Source organism: Eretmochelys imbricata, chromosome 11 (genome assembly GCF_965152235.1).
Source record: "Eretmochelys imbricata isolate rEreImb1 chromosome 11, rEreImb1.hap1, whole genome shotgun sequence".
NCBI classification, from domain to species: Eukaryota; Metazoa; Chordata; order Testudines; family Cheloniidae; genus Eretmochelys; species Eretmochelys imbricata.
This window is the reverse complement of record NC_135582.1, coordinates 45,608,020-45,631,474: the sequence shown is the minus strand read 5'-3', so window position 1 is coordinate 45,631,474 and position 23,455 is coordinate 45,608,020. Positions and strand designations below refer to the sequence as shown.

The 23,455-nt window shown below is 49.7% G+C and overlaps 1 protein-coding gene across 1 annotated transcript in view; it reads left to right on the top strand.

Moving 5' to 3' along the window:
• Positions 1-23,455, top strand: part of SESTD1 (SEC14 and spectrin domain containing 1) — a 92,699-nt gene that overhangs the window by 50,827 nt on the left and 18,417 nt on the right. Inside the window, exons 9-10 of the mRNA XM_077830398.1 lie at positions 11,272-11,483; positions 22,914-23,036. Coding sequence (XP_077686524.1) covers positions 11,272-11,483; positions 22,914-23,036 — 335 coding nt within the window. The remainder of the gene's footprint in view (positions 1-11,271; positions 11,484-22,913; positions 23,037-23,455) is intronic.

Here is a 23,455-nt window from a genome sequence, read left to right as displayed (position 1 = left end):
GTTTGCGATCCTTTGGGGAGGGGGCTTGATGTATGCTTTCCCCCTCTCCACTTGGTACACAAGGTCCTGCTCAAGGTACGCAGGGACAGGGCAGCTGTGTTCCTCATCGCCACGGCGTGGCCCTGCCAGGACTGGTACACAACGCTCCTAGAGCTGTTGGAGGCCCCGGTAGTCCTGCCCCTACACCGGGACCTCATCGCGCAGGACGGCAGGCAGCTTCTCCACCCCGACCTGCAATCACTACACCTGATGACGTAGAAGCTCCGTGGCTAAACGTCTTGGAGAACCAGTGCTCCCTTCCTGTGCAGCAGATTCTGCTTGGCAGTAGGAAGCCCTCTACCAGGGCTACCTATTTGATCAAGTGGAAAAGGTTCTCGTGTTGGTGTGAGCCCCGAGAGGTGCGGCCGTGCCAGGCCCCGGTGCAAGCCATCCTCGAGTACCCCCTGCATCTCAAGCAGCAGGGGCTGGCCCCGTCCTCACTCAGAGTGCACCTGGCGGCTATCTCCACCTTCTATCCAGGGATTTCAGGGCTCGGTGTTTTCCTACCCAGTGGTGGGACGGTTCCTTAAAGGATCGGAAAGGATGTTTCCGTACTCATGCCCCCCACTTCCTCCTCGGAACCTTAACTTGGTCCACTCTAAGCTCATGGGATCCCCGTTCGAGCCCCTCGCTACCTGCTCCCTCCTCCACATTTCCTGGAAGGTGGCATTTCTGGTGGCCATTACCTCGGCCAGAAGGGTGTCTGAGCTGAGGGCTCTCACCTCTGAGCCACCGTATACAGTGTTTCACAAGGATAAGGTGCAGCTCCAACCGCACCCCAAGTTCCTCCCTAAGGTAGTCTCGCAATTGCATTTGGGCCAGGACATTTGTCTGCCGGTGTTTTCTCCAAAACCCCATACGGACACGAATCACCGCAGCCGACACACCCTGGATGTCTGTCAAGCGCTGGCTTTCTATTTGGAGCGCACCAAGCCCTTTCATAAATCTGCGCAGTTGTTCATGGCCATAGCAGAGAGGATGAAAGGCCTCCCGGTGTCGGCGCAATGGATCTCGTCTTGGATTACAAGCTGCATCCGGACGTGCTATGAGCTCGCAGGTGTTCTGGCCCCGGCGGTCATGGCCCACTCGATCAGGGTGCAAGCGACTTCCACAGGTCCCGATCCAGGAGATCTGCAGAGCAGCCACCTGGTACTCGGTGCACACCTTCACGACCCACTACGTGGTCACCCAGCAGGCCAGAGAGGACGCGGCAGTTGGCAGAGCGGTCCTCCGAGCAGTTGTTCCGTGATTCCTACCCTCTTCCAGAGGTAAGCTTGTGATTCACCTAATGTGGAATGGACATGAACAAGCACTCAAAGAAAAAAACAGTTACTTACCTTCTCGTAAATGTTCTTCGAGATGTGGTGTTCACGTCTGTGACAGGTGTCGGTCCTCCGAGCCCGTAGGGGCGATGGAGAGCTATGGTCTCTGTGGCAGGCCTCAGCCACACCTTCCGGGCGTTGGGGAATTAGCGGGGAAGGTGTGCCGGCCGGAGTCAGTAGCGCGCGCCCCTCGGGCAGGGGAGCGCTGGCAAGAGTCAGTAGCGCGCCCCTCAGGCAGGGGAGCGCCGGGGTAGGGGAACGCAGGCCCACCCAACTCCACTGCATTCCAGCCCAGGGCCCTGGCAGTGGCGGAAGGCGAAAGTCCCGCCGCTGGGGCCTTCCGCGCCCGCTGACCAAACACACCCACCCCACAGTGTAGTTTGGCCCTTGGGCTACTTCCTACCTGGTGTCTCAGGCGGGTCGCTCCGGTCCCTCCATCTCCTCCGGGTATTCCGCTGTGGGCAGCTCCGGTCCCTCCATTTCGTCCGAGTATTCCGCTGCGGGCCACTCCCGTTGGTATCGGACTCACGCTAGCCCGGGCTGCCATCAGCCCCTCCAGGTCCTCTGGGTATTCAGCGGCTGGCAGCCCTGGTTGCCACAGGCCTTCCTCCCGGTCAGGCTCCTCCTTGACCAGGGCTTCGCCTGGGTCAGCAGCAGGATCACGAGGGAGCAGCCAGCAGCCTGTGTCTGCCTCCCTCCCTGGTGCTCTCCTCACTGGGCAGAGGGCCCCGCCCTTTGTACTTCCTGTCCCACCCTTCCCCTTCCGGGGATTGGCAGAAACTTGGCCTGGCCCTGCCCACTCAGGCTGCAAGGGTGGCTCTTTCCCCTCTGGTTCGGAGGGGAGCCACCCTGGCTCCCTACATACCCCACCCTCAAATCCAGCTCCCGCTCTTTGGAGCTGGCGTCCTCACCTTCTCCAAGGCGGGATAGGAAATCCGCATTGGCGTTGTCTCGTCCCGCCCGATGGTGAATCGTGAAGGCATAGGGCTGCAGAGCGAGATACCATCGCATCAGCCTGGCATTATTGTCCTTCATCTTATTAAGCCACTTCAGGGGTGCATGGTCCGTAACCAGTATGAAGAGGGCCCCGAGGAGGTAGTAGCAGAGAGCATCGACTGCCCACTTAACGGCTAGGGCCTCTTTCTCCACGACGGAATAGTTCCGTTCTCTGGGGAACAGCTTTCGACTGAGGTAAACAATCGGGTGTTCCTCCCCATCTACCTCCTGTGAGAGGACCGCCCCAAGCCCAACGCCTGAGGCATCTGTCTGGACAATAAAGTCACGATGAAAGTCGGGGCTGAAGAGTATTGGATCGCTACACAGCCGGTCTTTGATAGTTCGAAAGGCCATCTCGCACTCGTTGGACCAATGCACCTGGCGGGGACTGTCCTTGGTCAAGAGCTCCATTAGCGGGGCCGTAATGCTTGCGAAGTGGGGTACAAACCGCCAGTAATAACCAGCTAAGCCCAAAAATTGACGTACTTGCCTCTTCATGGTCAGCACCGGACATTCCTGGAGTGCTTGGACCTTCCCGATGAGGGGGCGGACCTGTCCCTGGCCCAAGGTGTACCCCAGGTAAGTGGTTTCCTCCCACCCAATTCAGCATTTTTTCGGGTTGGCCGTCAGCCCGGCTGCACCGAGGTCCCGGAGGACTGCTGCTACTTGGTTAAGATGTTCCTCCCAGTTATTGCCATAGATGACCTCATCGTCCAGATAGGCCACCGCGTATTTCGTGTGTGGTTGCAACACCCGGTCCATCAAACGCTGGAAGGTTGCTGGGGTCCCATGTAGGCCGAAAGGCATCCGGGTGAAATGGTATAACCCTGAAGGGGTGGCAAACGCGGTCTTCTCCTTGGACCTGGGATCCAAGGGGATCTGCCAGTACCCTTTGGTGAGATCTAAAGTGGTGATATAACAGGCCTCCCCGAGCCGGTCGAGGAGCTCATCGACGCAGGGCATTGGATAGGCATCAAATTTTGAGATGGCGTTGACCCTCCGGAAGTCAGTGCAAAACCGCTGGCTCCCATCGGGCTTCGGTACGAGGACGACAGGGCTCCGCCACTCGCTCTGGGAGGGCTCAATAACACCCAGCTCCAACATCGCCTGGACTTCCTCCTCTATGGCCTCCCGCATTCGCCTAGACAATGGCCGGGTTGTCTCTCGGACCACCACCCCGGGTTCCATCTGGATCACATGGTAGGTGAGCGTAGTCCGCCCGGGTTTCATGGTGAACGTCTTGGGGAACGCCCTCACTAAGCAGAGTGCCTGTTCTCGCTGCTCGACGGTGAGTGTCTCTGCTAGCTGGGGTTCGCCATTATCCGACTCCTCGGATAATGGTTGGGGCCCCAGTTCCGGTTCGGGGGGATATGGAGCCACTAGGAGCCCTTCCCGGTCCCGTCAAGGTTTTAAGAGGTTTACATGATAAATCTGCTTTTCCTTATGGCGACCAGGTTGCCGAATCTCATAAGTTACCGACCCGACCTGGCGGAGGACCTCATGCGGACCCTGCCAGCAGGCAAAAAGCTTTGATTCCTCCGAGGGGAGCAGGAGGAGTACTCGGTCCCCTGGCCCGAATGATCGAGCCTGGGCGCCCCAATTGTAGTGTTGCTCCTGGGCTCTTTGGGTGGTGTTTAAGTTCTCCCTCGCGAGCTCGCCTGCCTGCGCCAGTCCCCCTGCAGTTGTAAGACATATTGCAAGAGACCCTGTGTTGCAGACGGGTTGTGTTCCCAAGTCTCTCTCAAGAAGTCCAACACCCCGCGGGGTCGCCGCCCATAGAGGAGCTTGAACGGGGAGAACTTCATGGACGCCTGTGGGACTTCTCGAATCGCCAGTAGTAAAGAAGGGAGCAGCTGGTCCCACTGGTGGAGGTCCTGGGTGGGGAAACGCCGCAACATCCCCTTCAGGGTCCGGTTGAACCGCACGACCAACCCGTCAGTCTGGGGATGGTAGACAGAGGTCTGCAATTTCTTAATCCCCAATAGGGCACATACCTGGTGGAACAGTTTAGACGTGAAGTTGGTCCCTTGATCAGTGAGTATCTCCTGTGGGAGGCCCACCCTTGCGAAGATCTTCACGAGCTCCACAGCGATAGTGCGGGCGGTGATGCTTCTCAAGGGGATGGCCTCCGGGAAGGGGGTGGTGTAGTCCATCAGGACGAGGATGTATTGATGGCCCGCCTTGCTTTTTGGGAACGGCCCGACCAGGTCCATTGCTATCCGCTCAAATGGCACACCTACGACTGGTAACGGGACCAGGGGGGCCTTCCATACCCCGGCCGGGGCTGCATGTTGGCAGTCCAGGCACGATGCACAATACTCCTTCACCTCACGGTGGACACCGGGCCAGAAGAACCTGGCCAGGACCCTGGCCGCAGTTTTTTCCTGCCCTAAATGGCCGGCAGCCGGGATGTCATGTGCAAGCTTCAGGACAGCCCGACGATGGATGCGGGGGACCACAAGCTGGGTCCGGACCTCTTGGGTCTGGGGGTCTCAGTCAAGGCGGTAGAGCCGCTCGTGGTTGAGTTCAAACCTGGGCCAATGGGTGGTGCGCTGCACCTCCACGACCTCACCATCCACCGGGGCCAGCTGCTCATAGGCAAACCGGAGCGTAGGATCCTCCCTTTGATCTGTGCTAAAGTCCACCAGGTCAGGAGGGGGACCCGCCATTTCCCGGCCATCCTGCCCGGGGGTGGGGCCTGGTTCAGCTCCAGGGTCGGAGCTCAAGTCAGGTCCTGTCTTCTTCTCAGGCGGGGCTCCCTCGAACGCCTCTTTGGTGGGTAGGGATTGGAGCACCTCGCAGAAGTCTGGCCAGTCACGGCCTAGGATAACTGGATAGGCGAGGGATGATGCCACTGCCACATTCATCAACTGAGTCACTCTGTGCACCATGATGGGGACCTGCACCGTGGGGTACGATTTTACATCTCCGTGGATGCACTGAATCCGTACTTCCCCGATGGTCCGCTTGGTGTCCGAGAAGAGTGCCCGGCGGACAAGGGTCTGCCCACAGCCCGAATCGACTAGACCCACCATGGGAACCCTGGCGACTTCCATGGGAGCCGTCAGTTTGGCCACGGAGGGCAGACGGGCCCGTCGCTCCCCGGCGCACACCAGGCCAAAGTTGCAGTCCATTGCAGGACAGCCCCGTTGCAGATGCCCATACTCGCCACGTCGGAAACAAGGTCCTACCTCTGGGTGCGCCGGCCACATGGGGGCACCAGTGGGGCCGCAGAGTGGGCCGTGGTCGGGTTAAGCGTCCAGGGCCAGAGAGTGGTGTTGACTCGGGCTGTCGGGAAAACTCGGTCCTGCCGCCTTCTGGTCGTCTGGTACGGTGGGGTGCGTTGGTTTGGGAGGTGGGCCCCCTCCGTTCAAGTTTCTGTTCATTGGGTCCCGGGTTTGGGGTGCGGGCGGCCGGTCCTATCGGGGCCTCAGCCTCGAGAAAGTCCTCCATAAGCGCGACAGCTGAGCTCAGACTTTGTGGCCGGTGCCGTAACACCCAAGCCCTCCCCTGGGGTGGGAGGATGTGCACGAATTGCTCGAGGATGACCTGTTCCGTCACCTCAGCTGCAGTTCGACGCTCGGGTTGGAGCTATCGGGTACCCGCGTCCTCCAGTTCCTGGGCCACCGCCCGGGGTCTGGCGCCCGGTGGGTAGACCTTTTCCCGAAACCGTCGCCAAAAGGTTTCCGGGGTAATGTGGAAGGCATCCAAGATAGCCGCTTTCACTCGAGCATAAAGGCAGGTAAGCCTTCTGGGCTAGCCCTGTCAGATATGGGGCGAGGAGTGTCGCCCATTGGTCAGGCGCCCAACCAGCCGCTGAGGCAACCTGCTCGAAGGTCACTAGGTAGGCTTCCGGGTCATCCTCCGGCCCCATCTTGGCCAGACGGATCGGTGGGGTGGGAGGGGTCAGGGTGGCTGCCCGCTCCGGTTGAGCACCACCATGGCCCGACCACAGGGTTGCAAGCTGCTGGAAGCACTGGGTTTGCTGTTCCTGGTGCTGGGCCCCCAGGGTCTGAAGCAACTGCTGCTGCACGAGTTGGTGCTGCTGCTGTTGCTGGCTTTCAGCCAGGAACTTGGTAAGCCTTTCCATCTCCATCTTTCCAGTAGGGGAGCTTCAGAGGCGCCCTCGCACTAACCCCTTTCGGCAGGGGTTGGGATCGCCTGCCCGCATTCTACACCACTTGTGACAGGTGTCAGTCCTCCGAGCCCCTAGGGGCGATGGAGAACCATGGTCTCCGTGGCAGGCCTCAGCCACACCTTCCGGGTGTTGGGGAATTAGCGGGGAAGGTGTGCCAGCCGGAGTCAGTAGCGCGCCCCTCGGGCAGGGGAGCGCCGGCAAGAGTCAGTAGCGCGCCCCTCAGGCAGGGGAGCGCCGGGGTAGGGGAACGCAGGCCCACCCAACTCCACTGCATTCCAGCCCAGGGCCCTGGCAGTGGCGGGAGGCGGAAGTCCCGCCGCTGGGTCAGCGGGGCCATCCGCGCCCGCTGACCAAACACACCCACCCCACAGTGTAGTTCGGCCCCTGGGCTACTTCCTACCCGGTGTCTCAGGCAGGTCGCTGCGGTCCCTCCATCTCCTCCGGGTATTCTGCTGCGGGCAGCTCCGGTCCCTCCATCTTGTCCGGGTATTCCGCTGCGGGCTACTCCCGCTCCCCCTCGGTATTGGACTCATGCTGGCCCGGGCTGCCGTCAGGCCCCTCCAGGTCCTCTGGGTATTCAGCGGCTGGCAGCCTTGGTTGCCACAGGCCTTCCTCCCGGTCAGGCTCCTCCTTGACCAGGGCTTCGCCTGGGTCAGCAGCAGGATCGCGAGGGAGCAGCCTGTGTCTGCCTCCCTCCCTGGTGCTCTCCTCACTGGACAGAGGGCCCCGCCCTTTGTACTTCCTGTCCCACCCTTCCCCTTCCGGGGATTGGCGGAAGCTTGGCCTGGCCCCGCCCACTCAGGCTGCAAGGGTGGCTCTTTCCCCTCTGGTTCAGAGGGGAACCACCCTGGCTCCCTACAACGTCCATTCCACCACCCACCCTCCTACTCTTCTGTCGAGTCACCGGCAAGAAGGAACTGGAGGGGGTCGGGTGGCAGGGGTATATATGCGGGGCTCAGTGGCACCACTCAGGGGGCCCGCCGGCCCAACGGGAGCCACTAGGGGAAAAAGTTTCCGACGCTTGCGCACGCAACGCACACACACCTAATGTGGAATGGACGTGAAGACACAGCTCAAAGAACAACAGTTACGAGAAGGTAAGTAACGGTTATTTTGTCTAATCCATTTACTTTAACAAACATAAGTAAAGAGGGAAAATGGGGAAAAAAAAGGTAACCTAGGGGAAAAGGGGTTGTAAAGTTGGAACAGGAGAAACATTTTCAGCTGTGTAATGTAACACTGCATTCCAGACCATCAAAGGTCTGTGAATCTGCGCCTTCTCTGTTCCTTGTACCCTCTCCCTGAGTTAAGTGAATGGGGTAATGGACTTTTCACCCACGCCTCATGGAACGCTTGGGGGAGGGTGATTCTGTGCCAGGCGATGCTGGCTGGCTGTCCATCAGGGTCTGCAGAGGGACTCTACCCTCCTGCTTCTGTTCCTGCAGTTCAATCAGACGCCTCAACGTGTCTGCTTGGTCCCTCATAATCCGAAGCATCTCATCCTGCGCTGCATGCTCTTGCTCATTGGAAGTTTTCCTGCTCTCAATGTCCATGTCTAACTTCTCAGACAGTGAAATCCCCCATGCTTTCAGCTCTGTGTCAGCTGTCCCAGAGGCATTCATTATCTCGGTGAACATGTCCTCCCACTTTCTCTTTCTCCTCCTTCTAATCAGTGAAAGTCTGCTTTCAGGTGTTGATGACACACCGAAGGACACATTTCCAGCTGTCAGTCATGGGAAAAAATAAAGAAGCCATTGTACATGAATAAAACGTTTCCAGCAAAAGGCCATTTTCATAAAAAAACAAACAAACCCCTCTTATTACACAAGGTGTAAGCCATAAGATAATCAGAATCCGTAACCGTTCACTATGCTGCTCCAGCCATGGTGAATAGGCCCCGCCAGGTCACGGGTGACCACACTTTTAATGAAGTGTATGGCAGGCTCATGTCGGGAGCAGAGGTAGATAGTGGAACAATGGCCCTTCCCCATTGCACCACGGGGAAACTGTTTACGAATGGGGTAGGAGGGAAAGTTTTCACTCCCAAATTGCGGAATCTCTCATGTGGGGTCCCAGTCCCCTATCAGCCACTTTAAACTACTTGCCGATGCATGCCAAGCACAGTAAAGGCACATTAGCGGCCATGTGGTTTGGCAATCCGGAATGTGGGGGGTTGGGTGGGTCTACATGCCCTCTCCTCCCCCCCCCATAAGAGCACTTTTAATGAGAACTTCCCCCGTTTCCCCTAGGCAACCCTATGTGATATCAGTCTTCTGAGGGTAATAGAGGCGGAAAGGAAAGAGATGTTGCAAGCGTCCAGGTATAGACCCGGTCCTTATGCTGCTATGCTGTGTACCACAATGATGCCAACAGAATTAATTCAGGACTTGCATGGGAAAGTGTCCTACCATGGTGGAAGAAATAAGACTGCCTTGCCCAGAAACCTTCTGCAAACAGAGTACCTCCATGAAAGTTGCCTAGAGATATCCATGGAGGATTCCCAGGCTATCCAAGTCCACATAAACTGTCTTTTCCAGGGGACACCCTCTGCATAGCTGGAGCGGCCTCTTGTAAGCCGAGAACCACAGCACCTCGCTTTTTTCTTCACAGTAAACATGCCAACCACCGAATGTGTGTGCCTGCTAAAGTTTAACCAGACTTTGATTGTAACTGTATACTCACCAGAGGTGCCTTCCCCGGCATCATGGTCGGCCACCATGATGTCCTGCAACCCACAGGGCTCCAGGGTTAAAAATATTTCCTGACTCTTGGGGAGAATGGATCCACCACTCACCTGTCTCCCATTCTCCTCCTCCTCCTATTCTTCATCCACCATATCGTCTTCATTGTCCCTAGACTCTCACACCTGTGAGGTGCCCACGTTGTTTGTGGGGGTGCTGGTAGGGTCACCCCTGAGAATTGCATGCAGCTCATTGTGGAACCGGCATGCGTGGGGTTCAGCACCAGAACGACTGTTCGCCTCACTTGCCTTCTGGTATGCTTGGCGAAGTTTTTATTTTCACACAGTACTGCTGTGTCCCCCTCGTGTAGCCCTTCTCCCCTATTCCATGAACAATCTTTGCATAGATGTCAGTGTTTCTTCTGCTTGATCGGAATTCTGCCTGCACAGACTTCTCCCCACACAGCGATGAGATCCATCACTTCCTGTGCAGACCACGCTGGAGCGCATTTGGGGCGTGTAGCCTCAATGATCAGCTGTGCTCAAGCTGCCATGCTCCCAGTGTTGATTAAACAGGAAATGGGAAATCAAAAATTCCCAGGGCTTTAGAAGGGGAGGGGCTGTTTCCTGTGTACCTGGCTGCCATGCAGCAGAATTGAAAATGATCTCCAGCGTGGTCACAGATGAGCATTGTGGGACACCATCTGGAGTCCCTTTAAGTTGAATTACACAACGCTGTGTCTGCACTAACTTGCAGTTGACCCATGAAAATCAAATTAAGTGCTACGCCTCTCTCAGAGGTGGATTACAAAAGTCTACATTACAGGACCTGGTACTGTAGACACATATGTTAACAGGTGGACTTAAGGCGGCTTCCTTCAAGCTAACTTTCTAGTGTAGACCAGGCCTAAGATTCTCATAGACTGGGCCTGGTTAAGCAAAGGAATAGGCTAAGAAGCTGTAAGGAAGACTCCTGGTAAAAATGTTGTTTTGGATTCAGAACTGTGCTTTTGTATGAATATTTTTCATTAAATATTATAAAATCACCAAAGGTGACAGAAAGAGAAGAAATACAGAGAACCTCAGTTATAGCTGAATTCATCGGTGCTTTCAGCTCATCCATTATATCTAAAAATGAGGATGGAGAGGAAGTGGAAGTGTGAATGCTTTTTTGTGTGTGTACACAGTGGCTTGGAGTGAGCCAGCCTGTATTGTAGAAATGAGAGGGTCAAAATTGCGCTTAGCAATTATTTCTTTTTATTATTTAAATCCATGTTGCAATCAGTGTATATATTTTTCTTAATAAAATTTAATGATTTAAAGAAACGGAATAGTTTATTTATGGAGGTAAACCTTCTCGATGTTAGTTGTATGTTGGGCTATAGGAAGTCAAAGAATTTTCATGCTTGAAAACTACTAGAAAATATAAATTGGTTATCTTTTAGAATATTGGTCAAATTTAAGGAAGACTGTTTGCTTTCAGATGGTGGTTTTGGTGAAAAAGTCCCCTTAACTTCCTTTTCCTATATCTACTACTTAAATACTCTCTCTCCACATTTTCAAAGCCACTAACAAGGCATGTAAACAGAAGAAAACTTTTTATAATTGAGTTTAGTTTATTAGAACCAGTAGAATTGAAGGTCTAATTTACTCTCAGTTAAGTTATTCAAAGACCTTAAAGTGTTTTAGATCAGTTACTCCCAAAATAGAACTTCTTGGAGTCAATAAAGGGACCCTGAAACACATTTTGAAAATCTGTTGGAAACTACCATGAATTTGAGAAGGAATCTTACTTCAGTTTAAATTTTACATACTATTCGCTTTGTGTGTGCATACTTTTTTGTTGTTCCCCTTCCCCTAAAATATACTGGGCCAGATTCTGTCCTAATTTGCAGCCAGTACAGTCTCATTGACGAAGGACAGTATTTTGCCTGTTGTCTACAAAGAAACATCATTAAATGTACCAGTATACTTCAGTTCATTAGATGTAAGAATATAATGTCTGGTAACCTTAAAAACTAATTTCTGCTTCCTAATGATTTTCACTGCATCTGTGGTTATTAATTATGATTGTATTGCTCTATTTATCTTTAAAGGTCATGAGCTATTATCAGAGTTACAGCAGCGTCGGTTTAATGGTTCAGATGGAGGGGTCTCATGGTCTCCCATGGACGATGAGCTGCTTGCTCAGCCACAGGTCATGAAGCTATTAGATTCACTCCGAGAACAGTATACGCGTTACCAGGAAGTTTGTAGACAACGTAGCAAGCGCACACAGCTAGAGGAGATTCAACAGAAGGTAATGCAGGTAAGCACCAAGATTCTCTTGGTACCATATTTTTTTATCAAGTAACCTTTTGATTTTGCAGGGTTAACAAAAATCCATCTAAAACAAACCTGGCTTTAATCTGTTTAGTATTGTCTGTAATATGTGCTATTAAAAACATCTGTGGTGCGGTGGGTTTGTTTTGCAATGTCTAGGACTGTTAAAAATCGTTACCTGCCCTCAGTGTATTCCTACGGTGTGTGCCTGTGTGTAATTTAGGAAGCATATGCCATATAATTCTTTACTGCTTAATTCTAAATATCTGAGAAGTCAGTCATAAATAGCTTAAAGTGATATATTTTTAAACTAGATTCAAGCTAAATATTACAGTGTTTCACAGCTTTGTAGTAATGTTGAGTTCTGTTAGACCTCTGTCTGGATTGAATACAACAGACAATTCTGTTACATTTTTTGTTTATATTGAAATTGAGTCTTACGCTCTGACTTTTAGGTCTGGGTAAGCTGCAGTTCATGTAAGACTAAGGGTATGTCTACACTACGGAATAAGGTCGAATTTATAGAAGTCGTTTTTTTAGAAATCGGTTTTATATATTTGAGTGTATGTGTCCCCACAGAAAATGCTCTAAGTGCATTAAGTGCATTAACTCGGCAGAGTGCTTCCACAGTACCGAGGCTAGAGTCGACTTCCGGAGCGTTGCACGGTGGGTAGCTATCCCACAGTTCCTGCAGTCTCCGCTGCCCATTGGAATTCTGGGTTGAGATCCCAATGCCTGATGGGGCTAAAACATTGTCGCGGGTGGTTCTGGGTACATATCGTCAGGCCCCCCTTCCCTCCCTCCCTCCCTCTGTGAAAGCAAGGGCAGACAATCGTTTCGCGCCTTTTTTCCTGAGTTACCTGTGCAGACGCCATACCACGGCAAGCATGGAGCCCGCTCAGGTAACCGTCACCGTATGTCTCCTGGGTGCTGGCAGATGCGGTACTGCATTGCTACACAGTAGCAGCAACCCCTTGCCTTGTGGCAGCAGACGGTACAGTACAACTGGTAGCTGTCATCGTCATGTCCGAGGTGCTCCTGGCCACGTCGGCCACGAGCACCTGGGCAGACATGGGCGCAGGGACTAAATTTGGAGTGACTTGACCAGCTCATTCTCTTTAGTCCTGCAGTCAGTCCTATTGAACCGTCTTATGGTGAGCAGGCAGGCGATACGGATTGCTAGCAGTCCTATTGCACCGTCTTCTGCTGAGCAGCCATGAGATGTGGATGGCATGCAGTCCTTCTGCACCATCTGCTGCCAGCCAAAGATGTAAAAGATAAGTGGAGTGGATCAAAACAAGAAATAGACCAGATTTGTTTTGTACTCATTTGCCTCCTCCCCCGTCTAGGGGACTCATTCCTCTAGGTCACACTGCAGTCACTCACAGGGAAGGTGCAGCGAAGTAAATCTAGCCATGTATCAATCAGAGGCCAGACTAACCTCCTTGTTCCAATAAGAACAATAACTTAGGTGCACCATTTCTTATTGGAACCCTCCGTGAAGTCCTGCCTGAAATACTCCTTGATTTAAAGCCACCCCCTTTGTTGATTTTAGCTCCCTGAAGCCAACCCTGTAAGCCGTGTTGTCAGTCACCCCTTCCTCCGTCAGAGCAACGGCAGACAATCGTTCCGCGCCTTTTTTCTGTGCGGACGCCATACCAAGGCAAGCATGGAGGCCGCTCAATTCACTTTGGCAATTAGGAGCACATTCAACACCATACGCATTATCCAGCAGTATATGCAGCACCAGAACCTGGCAAAGCATTACCGGGCTAGGAGGCGACGTCAGCGCGGTCACGTGAGTGATCAGGACATGGACACAGATTTCTCTGAAAGCACGGGCCCTGCCAATGCATGCATCATGGTGCTAATGGGGCAGGTTCATGCTGTGGAACGCCGAATCTGGGCTCGGGAAACAAGCACAGACTGGTGGGACCGCATAGTGTTGCAGGTCTGGGACGATTCCCAGTGGCTGCGAAACTTTCGCATGCATAAGGGCACTTTCATGGAACTTTGTGACTTGCTTTCCCCTGCCCTGAAGCGCATGAATACCAAGGTGAGAGCAGCCCTCATGGTTGAGAAGCGAGTGGCGATAGCCCTGTGGAAGCTTGCAACGCAGTGGAGTGGGGAAATCTACTGTTGGGGCTGCTATGATGCAAGTAGCCCACGCAATCAAAGATCTGCTGATATCAAGGGTAGTGACCCTGGGAAATGTGCAGGTCATAGCGGATGGCTTTGCTGCAATGGGATTCCCTAACTGTGGTGGGCCCATAGACGGAACCCATATCCCTATCTTGGCACCGGAGCACCAAGCCGCCGAGTACATAAACTGCCAGGGGTACTTTTCAATAGTGCTGCAAGCTCTGGTGGATCACAAGGGACGTTTCACCAACATCAACGAGGGATGGCCGGGAAAGGTACATGACGCTCGCATCTTCAGGAACTCTGGTCTGTTTCAAAAGCTGCAGGAAGGGACTTTATTCCCAGACCAGAAAATAACTGTTGGGGATGTTGAAATGCCTATACGTATCCTTGGGGACCCAGCCTACCCCTTAATGCCATGGCTCATGAAGCCGTACACAGGCAGCCTGGACAGTAGTCAGGAGCTGTTCAACTACAGGCTGAGCAAGTGCAGAAGGGTGGTAGAATGTGCATTTGGACGTTTAAAGGCACGGTGGCGCAGTTTACTGACTCGCTTAGACCTCAGCGAAACCAATATTCCCACTGTTATTATTGCTTGCTGTGTGCTCCACAATATCTGTGAGAGGAAGGGGGAGACGTTTATGGCGGGGTGGGAGGTTGAGGCAAATCGCCTGGCAGCCAGACACCAGGGCGGTTAGAAGAGCACAGGAGGGCGCGGTACACATCAGAGAAGCTTTGAAAACCAGTTTCATGACTGGCCAGGCTACAGTGTGAAAGTTCTGTTTGTTTCTCCTTGATGAAACCCCCCGCCCCTTGGTTCACTCTACTTCCCTGTAAGCTAACCACCCTCCCAACCTCCCTTCGATCACCGCTTGCAGAGGCAATAAAGTCATTGTTGCTTCACATTCATGCATTCTTTATTCATTGATCACACAAATAGGGGGATGACTACCAAGGTAGCCCAGGAGGGGTAGTGGAGGAGGGAAGGAAAATGCCACACAGCACTTTAAAAGTTTATAACGTTAAAATTTATTGAATGCCAGCCTTCTTTTTTTTGGGCAATCCTCTGTGGCGGAGTGGCTGGTTGGCCGGTGGCCCCCCCACCGCATTCTTGGGCGTCTGGGTGTGGAGGCTATGGAACTTGGGGAGGAGGGCGGTTGGTTATACAGGGGCTGTAGTGGCAGTCTGTGCTCCAGCTGCCTTTGCTGCAGCTCAACCATACACTGGAGCATACTGGTTTGGTCCTCCAGCAGCCTCAGCATTGAATCCTGCCTCCTCTCATCACGCTGCCGCCACATTTGAGCTTCAGCCCTGTCTTCAGCCCGCCACTTACTCTCTTCAGCCCGCCACCTCTCCTCCCGGTCATTTTGTGCTTTCCTGCACTCAGACATTATTTGCCTCCACGCATTCGTCTGTGCTCTGTCAGTGCGGGAGGACAGCATGAGTTCGGAGGGCATTTCATCTCGAGTGCGTTTTTTTTTTCTTTCTAATCTTCACTAGCCTCTGGGAAGGAGAAGATCCTGTGGTCATTGAAACACATGCAGCTGGTGGAGAAAAAAAAAGGGACAGCGGTATTTAAAAAGACACATTTTATAAAACAGTGGCTACACTCTTTCAGGGTAAACCTTGCTGTTAACATTACATACATAGCACATGTGCTTTCGTTACAAGGTCGCATTTTGCCTCCCCCACCGCGTGGCTACCCCCTCAACCCGCCCCCCTCCCCGTGGCTAACAGCGGGGAACATTTCTGTTTAGCCACAGGCAAACAGCCCAGCAGGAACGGGCTCCTCTGAGTGTCCCCTGAAGAAAAGCTCTCTATTTCAACCAGGTGACCATGAATTATATCTCACTCTCCTGAGGATAACACAGAGAGATAAAGAACGGATGTTGTTTGAACGCCAGCAAACATACACTGCAATGCTTTGTTGTACAATGATTCCCGAGTACGTGTTACTGGCCTGGAGTGGTAAAGTGTCCTACCATGAAGGACGCAATAAGACTGCCCTCCCCAGAAACCTTTTGCAAAGGCTTTGGGAATACATCCAGGAGAGCCGCGAATGCCAGGGCAAAGTAATCCTTTCACATGCTTGCTTTTAAACCATGTATAGTATTGTCAAGGTTCCTCCCCCACTCTGAACTCTAGGGTACAGATGTGGGGACCTGCATGAAAAACCTCCTAGCTTATCTTTACCAGCTTAGGTCAAAACTTCCCCAAGGTACAAAGTATTCCACCCGTGGTCCTTGGAATGGCCGCTACCACCACCAAACTAATACTGGTTACTGGGGAAGAGCTGTTTGGACGCGTCTTTCCCCCCAAAATACTTCCCAAAACCCTGCACCCCACTTCCTGGACAAGGTTTGGTAAAAAGCCTCACCAATTTGCCTAGGTGACTACAGACCCAGACCCTTGGATCTTAAGAACAATGAACAATCCTCCCAACACTTGCACCCCCCCCTTTCCTGGGAAATGTTGGATAAAAAGCCCCACCAATTTGCATAGGTGACCACAGACCCAAACCCTTGGATCTGAGAACAATGAAAAAACATTCAGTTTTTTACAAGAAGACTTTTAATAGAAAATAGAAGTAAATAGAAATGAAGAAATCCCCCCTGTAAAATCAGGATGGTAGATATCTTACAGGGTAATTAGATTCAAAAACATAGAGAACCCCTCTAGGCAAAACCTTAAGTTACAAAAAAGATACACAGACAGAAATAGTTATTCTATTCAGCACAATTCTTTTCTCAGCCATTTAAAGAAATCATAATCTAACACATACCTAGCTAGATTACTTACTAAAAGTTCTAAGACTCCATTCCTGGTCTATCCCTGGCCAAGCAGCATGCAGACAGACACAGACCCTTTGTTTCTCTCCCTCCTCCCAGCTTTTGAAAGTATCTTGTCCCCTCATTGGTCATTTTGGTCAGGTGCCAGCGAGGTTACCTTTAGCTTCTTAACCCTTTACAGGTGAGAGGAGCTTTCTCCTGGCCAGGAGGAATTTCAAAGGGGTTTACCCTTCCCCTTATATTTATGACATGCCCCCCAAATCTCAGCTAGGGTGAAACACTGGCTGGGATTTCTTCCTGGAGCTCTAGGAAAAACAGAGTTAATAAGACACATGCATCTCTAAATATACTACCAAGTACATAAAGACTAACAATATTTTCCACATCTCAAGGATGATTTTAACCAGTTGACTCTGGGAAACTTTCACGGGAGAGTGCATCAGCCACTTTGTTAGAAGCTCCTGAGATGTGTTGGATGTCGAAATCAAAATCTTGGAGAGCTAAACTCCACCGAAGAAGTTTTTTGTTAGTTTCCTTGACGGTGTGAAGCCACTTCAGTGCAGCATGGTCGGTTTGCAGGTGGAAACGCCGTCCCCAAACATATGGGCGTAGCTTTTCCAGAGCGTAGACAATGGCATAACATTCTTTTTCAGTGACTGACCAGTTGCTTTCCCTCTCAGACAGTTTTTTGCTGAGAAACACTACAGGGTGGAATTCTTGATCAGATCCTTTCTGCATTAAAACTGCTCCCACACCACGCTCGGATGCATCTGTGGTTACTAGGAACGGTTTGTCAAAGTCTGGGGCCCTTAGTACAGGGTCAGACATGAGTGTCGCTTTAAGCTTGTTAAAGGCCTTCTGACACTTTCCGGTCCACTGAACAGCATTTGGCTGTTTCTTTTTGGTTAGGTCTGTCAGTGGGGCAGCGAGGTTACCTTTAGCTTCTTAACCCTTTACAGGTGAGAGGAGCTTTCTCCTGGCCAGGAGGAATTTCAAAGGGGTTTACCCTTCCCCTTATATTTATGACAAGTATTTTAAAAGGTACACTCACCGGAGGTCCCTTCTCCACCTGCTGGGTCCAGGAAGCAGCCTTGGGTGGGTTCAGGGGGTACTGGCTCCAGGTCCAGGGTGAGAAACAGTTCCTGGCTGTCGGGAAAACCGGTTTCTCCGCTTGCTTGCTGTGAGCTATCTACAACCTCATCATCATCATCATCTTCTTTGTCCCCAAAACCTGCTTCTGTGTTGCCTCCATCTCCATTGAAGCAGTCAAATAACACGGCTGGGGTAGTGGTGGCTGAACCCCCTAAAATGGCATGCAGCTCATCATAGAAGCAGCACGTTTGGGGCTCTGACCCAGAGCGGCCGTTCGCCCCTCTGGTTTTCTGGTAGGCTTGCCTCAGCTCCTTAAGTTTCACGTGGCACTGCTTCGGGTCCCTGTTATGGCCTCTGTCCTTCATGCCCTGGGAGATCTTGACAAAGGTTTTGGCATTTCGAAAACTGGAACGGAGTTCTGATAGCACGGATTCCTCTCCCCAAACAGCGATCAGATCCCGTACCTCCTGTTTGGTCCATGCTGGAGCTCTTTTGCGATTCTGGGACTCCATCATGGTCACCTCTGCTGATGAGCTCTGCATGGTCACCTGCAGCTTGCCATGCTGGCCAAACAGGAAATGAGATTCAAAAGTTCGCGGTTCTTTTACTGTCTACCTGGCCAGTGCATCTGAGTTGAGAGTGCTGTCCAGAGCGGTCACAATGGAGCACTCTGGGATAGCTCCCGGAGGCCAATACCGTCGAATTGTGTCCACAGTACCCCAAATTCAAGCCGGCAAGGCCGATTTAAGTGCTAATCCACTTGTCAGGGGTGGAGTAAGGAAATCGATTTTAAGAGCCCTTTAAGTCGAAATAAAGGGCTTCATCGTGTGGATGGGTGCAGGTTTACATCGATTTAACGCTGCTAAATTCGACCTAAAGTCCTAGTGTAGACCAGGGCTAAGGGAGTTGGAGAGAAAGTTGCTTTACTCAGGCTTTTGTGCTTCCTTTGATTCAGAGGCTTCTAGGTGCTGATTTTGCCTGATGATCGAATTTGACTTCCTGTAATGGTTTTCAAAGGGTCTCTTTGACAGGTAGAGGTCACTAGAATGCAGTAATTTTCAGACAAGCTTTCTCTTCCAAGCCCCCTATGCTGGGGATTCTCCTACACCTAATGAATCCTCATTCATTTAGTCACTTATGCCAGCTTTAAGCCTTCCTTGCACTGCCACAGGGCTAAGCACCTAGATCATTATCAAATAAGCATTCAAGAAAAAAATATTATGATGGTAGTTTTGCTTTTATCTTAAAGTTCTTCTTTGAGTGCTAGTCCCTTTATGTATTTGACATGTGAATGTGCATGCGAACCATCCACCTGAGACTGTAGATTTCTAGCAAGTAGTGTCTGTTCATCCGTGCCTGTGCAGTTGCTTTCCTCATGCTACAAACCAAGGGCATAAGGTGTATTGTAAACCGATGCCTCTCCAGTTTCTTCTTACTGCCGCATGGCTGGAGTTGGAATCCTCTGTGTCCACAGATTTCTCTGTGCTTCTTTCTTCTTAATGAACACACACACACTATTTAGTATAGTTAGAGTTTTTAGTCTTAGTACAGTTAGTATAACCTAGTTTCCCACTGGTGGCCAAAATATCCCTTCAAGCTGAAGTCGATGCAGCTGACACTGCATCCAGAAGGAGAGCCACAAATACAGTCATGAGGCATGAGTTTTCACTGCATTCCATAGGGTTCCCCAGGGAGGTTCAAAATATAATAGACAAGTTTTGATAAGTTTATTTATCAAGCAGACTGACGAGTCTCTGCGCTTATTGAAAAACTTCGGAATAACTCTCTGCTCCCTTGGCATTGATACCCTGGCTCCAAAGACACACCACCATAAACAGATGTACAAGCCATGACCACCTCCCTAGCTGTTCTACCACCAGAGCTCATTTCAACCACTGTGCAAACACCAGAGCATACAAACCTAGATATACAGCTATCCCTGTGACAACCACAACTACTCAACCCCATCCACCATCCAGAGGTTATTTTTTGATGGGATGTTCAAGAGCTGCCTATATCTGGTGATGCCATCCACCACTGACCACATGTTCTGTGTCTCATCTTTCTATGAAGGTCACCTTTTTAGTTGCCGTCATCTCATCTGGAAGGATGAATGGACTGGGAGCACTCATGGCTGACCCTCAGTATGCTGTTTTCATAAGGAAAACATTTCCCTTTGCCTTCACTGGAAATTCATCTCTAAAGTCATTTCTTAATTTCACATAAGTCAATCTAAATTTTCTTCCCAAAACCTCATGCTTCTGATGAAGAAAGGAGACATTTTACCACTGAAAATGTAAATCCAACAAGAAACTATTTTCATTTGTGTAGTCACTGAAATCTTCAAAAGAAAAGAAAAACCCAAACTCTTCTTATTGATATTTTCAGTTGAAAACGAAAAACCAACAAGATGTAGTGTATAAGATAACACTACTGCGTAGCTCACAAATGACATAAGCAGGGCATGGGACTTTTTTCCTGTAGTTGGATAATATTCAAATTGGCTGAGCAAGAATTGCTGATTGAAATAAAGTTTATAACCTAGCTTGGCAAACTGCCTTCATTAATGCATTTAAATAGACTTGTTTACTGGGGCATCAACCTCAATTTGCATCATTTTGATTAGAAATAATCATCCATTTGCTCTGTCTACGTTACTGACGCTGCATAATAAGTGAACAGAATCTTAGCACACGATGAAGCTATGTGTTCTGCTATTTTGTTTGACCAGTTTTAAAATGATTGTCGAAGGCATCAAGTACTATACAAAACTGCAATAAGATGTTGCCTAAATTTAAAAGATAACGCCACCTCCCTAGATTCACAGCCAGAAATATACACGCTGTATGTAAGGGCAACAGCCACAGTGGGTAAGCTGCCCACCAACAGGAGGAGTCAGCGCTCCATTGGTACAAAGAATGGGGGTGAGGAATAAAAATGGGAAGCAGATGATGGGGGCAGCCTAATTAAAGAAAAGAAAAAAGACAAGGGGAGAGTGTGACATTCCTCAGAGTACAATCTGGACTGATGGACAGCTGTGTCCCCTCAATTCTCCAACTTGGAGTGTCTTTTACACTGCTTCACTGTGAGAGCAACCACTCCTGGTCTGCTCACACAGCCTCCAGCATGTAAATCACTCCCAGCTATATTGTATGAGTGTTGTAGCCAGCCACCCATGAATTACACTGCAGAGCAACACCAGCAAATTCCCAGTCCCAGACTATCTCCCAGAAATGTGCATCTTGCACTGCCCAGCAGCCTCCTGGACAGTACAAGCTCATATAAAGTCCGTCATTTCATTAATAGAGAATGATATGCACAAATCTTGTTATTCTAAATGAAGTTTCCCAAACATTTCAATCCAAACACACTGGTTTAGATTAAACAATAAAACAAGTTTATTAACTACAAAAAGATAGGTTTTCAGTGATTACAAGTAATGAGGCATAAAAGAGTTGGTTACAAGAAAATAAAAGATAAACACAATTATTATCCAACTTAAGCTAAGTGATTTCAAAACAAAAATCTCACCACATGTTTAGCAGTCTTACTGGCTGAAATACAGAAGAGAAGAATGAGGGGAGATTTGATAACTGCTTTCAACTACCTGAAAGGTGGTTCCAAAGAGGATGGATCTAGACTATTCTCAGTGGTAGCGGATCACAGGACAAGGAGTAATGGTCTCAAGCTGCAGTGGGGGAGATTTAGGTTGGATATTAGGAAAAACTTTTTCACTAGGAGGGTGGTGAAACACTGGAATGCGTTACCTAGGGAGGTGGTGGAATCTCCTTCCTTAGAGGTTTTTAAGGTCAGGCTTGACAAAGCCCTGGCTGGGATGATTTAATTGGGGATCGGTCCTGCTTTGAGCAGGGGGTTGGACTAGATGACCTCCTGAGGTCCCTTCCAACCCTGATATTCTATGATTCTAGGATTCTAAATCCTTTCAGCCAGGATCTCTCCCCAGTCCAGTTATGCTTCCTTTGTCCTTCAAGTATTGTCAATACTGTGAATAGAAATGAAGGGAGAGATATCTTGGGGCATCTGTCCCCCTTCCTTATAGCTCTCTTTTTCTATGAAAATCAGCTCCAGCTGAAGTTCAGGAGGCAGAAGGTCTTCGGGGGTCGGGAACTTCCAGCTGTTTCTTTGCCAAAATATAAATTTCTTGCTCGCATCCTTTTTCCTGCTAATGAATGGTCACTTAATCAGGTGATGGTTCATTTGATATTGTTCACCTGGATAAGGCATCAAGTTGAATTTTGTCTTTGAGGAATTGGTTTGTGCCTGCTTTTCTAAGGTTGCAACATGTCTCAGTAATGTTAGAGTCGAATCTTATAACTTTACATACAGGGTGGCCATGCATATTTTACCAGGAGAATAATGATCAGCAAATTATGAGTTTTCAAATGATCCCTCACAAGGCATACTTGGTACAAAATCCGTTATAGTACTGTAAAAAAGGGGTGAACGTAGGGATGCAGACTGTCGCAGAGAAGAGCCCCCAAAAAACTGAATTAACTGTCCCAAATAAATGGATATTGCAAGCTGCCACAATAAGATACTTGCCTCCTATGCAGTCCTGACTGCACCTAGGGCAAGGCTTCAGTTGGTGATTCCCCTCTTGGATGACCCTAGTATTGCTGATTCATTCCACCTGTTTTCTTGCTTTCTCTCTCCTTCCTTTTTTATTTTTTTGGCAATATTGGTTGCCATTTCTGATTGTGTTTACTCCCAAGTCTCCATTTTCTGCTTTCCTCCCCTTCTCTTCTTCAGGTGGCATGTGACCAGGAATCATCACAGAATTTGGTCCACGGGTCAGCTCATTAGCTTCCCTGGCTTGGGTCACTTTATAGGATGAAGGCCTATTTTTTTTAAAGCATTTTGTGTATTTTTAATATTTTTGTACTGAAAATGTGTTTTTCACCTGTTTGTCCATTAACATAATTGTTCAACAAAGCAGGGAGAAAACACTTCTCTCTCGTGAGCATACAGATGTGTCCAACATTTCAGCAATGCTGACACGTGCATGGCAATTCATTGATCTAGGCTCATTTAATTTGTCTGAAAACGAAATAATTTTTTCTTATCGAGAAAAATCCACTTTATTGACACAGGTGTAAAATGACAAATATGAGTGTGCCAAATCTTTTGTGAGCTATCAGCGTCTAGCATGATCTGAGAGCCTAAGGTTAATGAAAAGTACATTCTACCAAAGACACATGAAATAGTCGCTTCCAAAGTTACTCAAAGTATCCAACTTTTTACTGAATTTGTGGTTATATTAATTTGAAATGAAAAGTACAAAGACTTTTTAATAGCATGAGTAGAATTATTTTACAAGCTGTTGAGAATATTTGATTTATTTGTTGTCATCTAAACTATTATTTTATTAACAGGTAGTGAATTGGCTTGAAGGACCTGGATCAGAACAACTACGAACCCAGTGGGGGATAGGTGATTCAATTAGAGCCTCACAAGCTTTGCAACAGAAACATGAAGAGATTGAGAGTCAACACAGTGTGAGATATTCTCCCCTTCCCCAAATTACAACATGATTATGAGTAAACATAGTTAATTGTGAACAATGTATTCCAGTGACAGATTCTTAGGAATTTTGAGCAGGCCGTGATTTATCGGTTATAAAGAGGAGTATCTGCACTGTTTTAATTACCCCCTATGTCCATTAGATACAGATTTTTATGGTTTCCAGTGTAGATAATAAAATCTAACTATATGCTTTTTGTCTGTGTGTAATTCATGTTGATGTTTTAAAAGACACCATGATAATTTGTACTTTCAGTAAAAGTGAAATAAAAACAGGGAGAGTAAGCCTGAAAAAAAAACATTTTTGAAAATGTTTGTTATCTGTGCTGCTCTGGTAAATGAGATGTTTAAATTTGGAGCTTATTTGGCTAGAACCTACCACTGTCAGTTATCA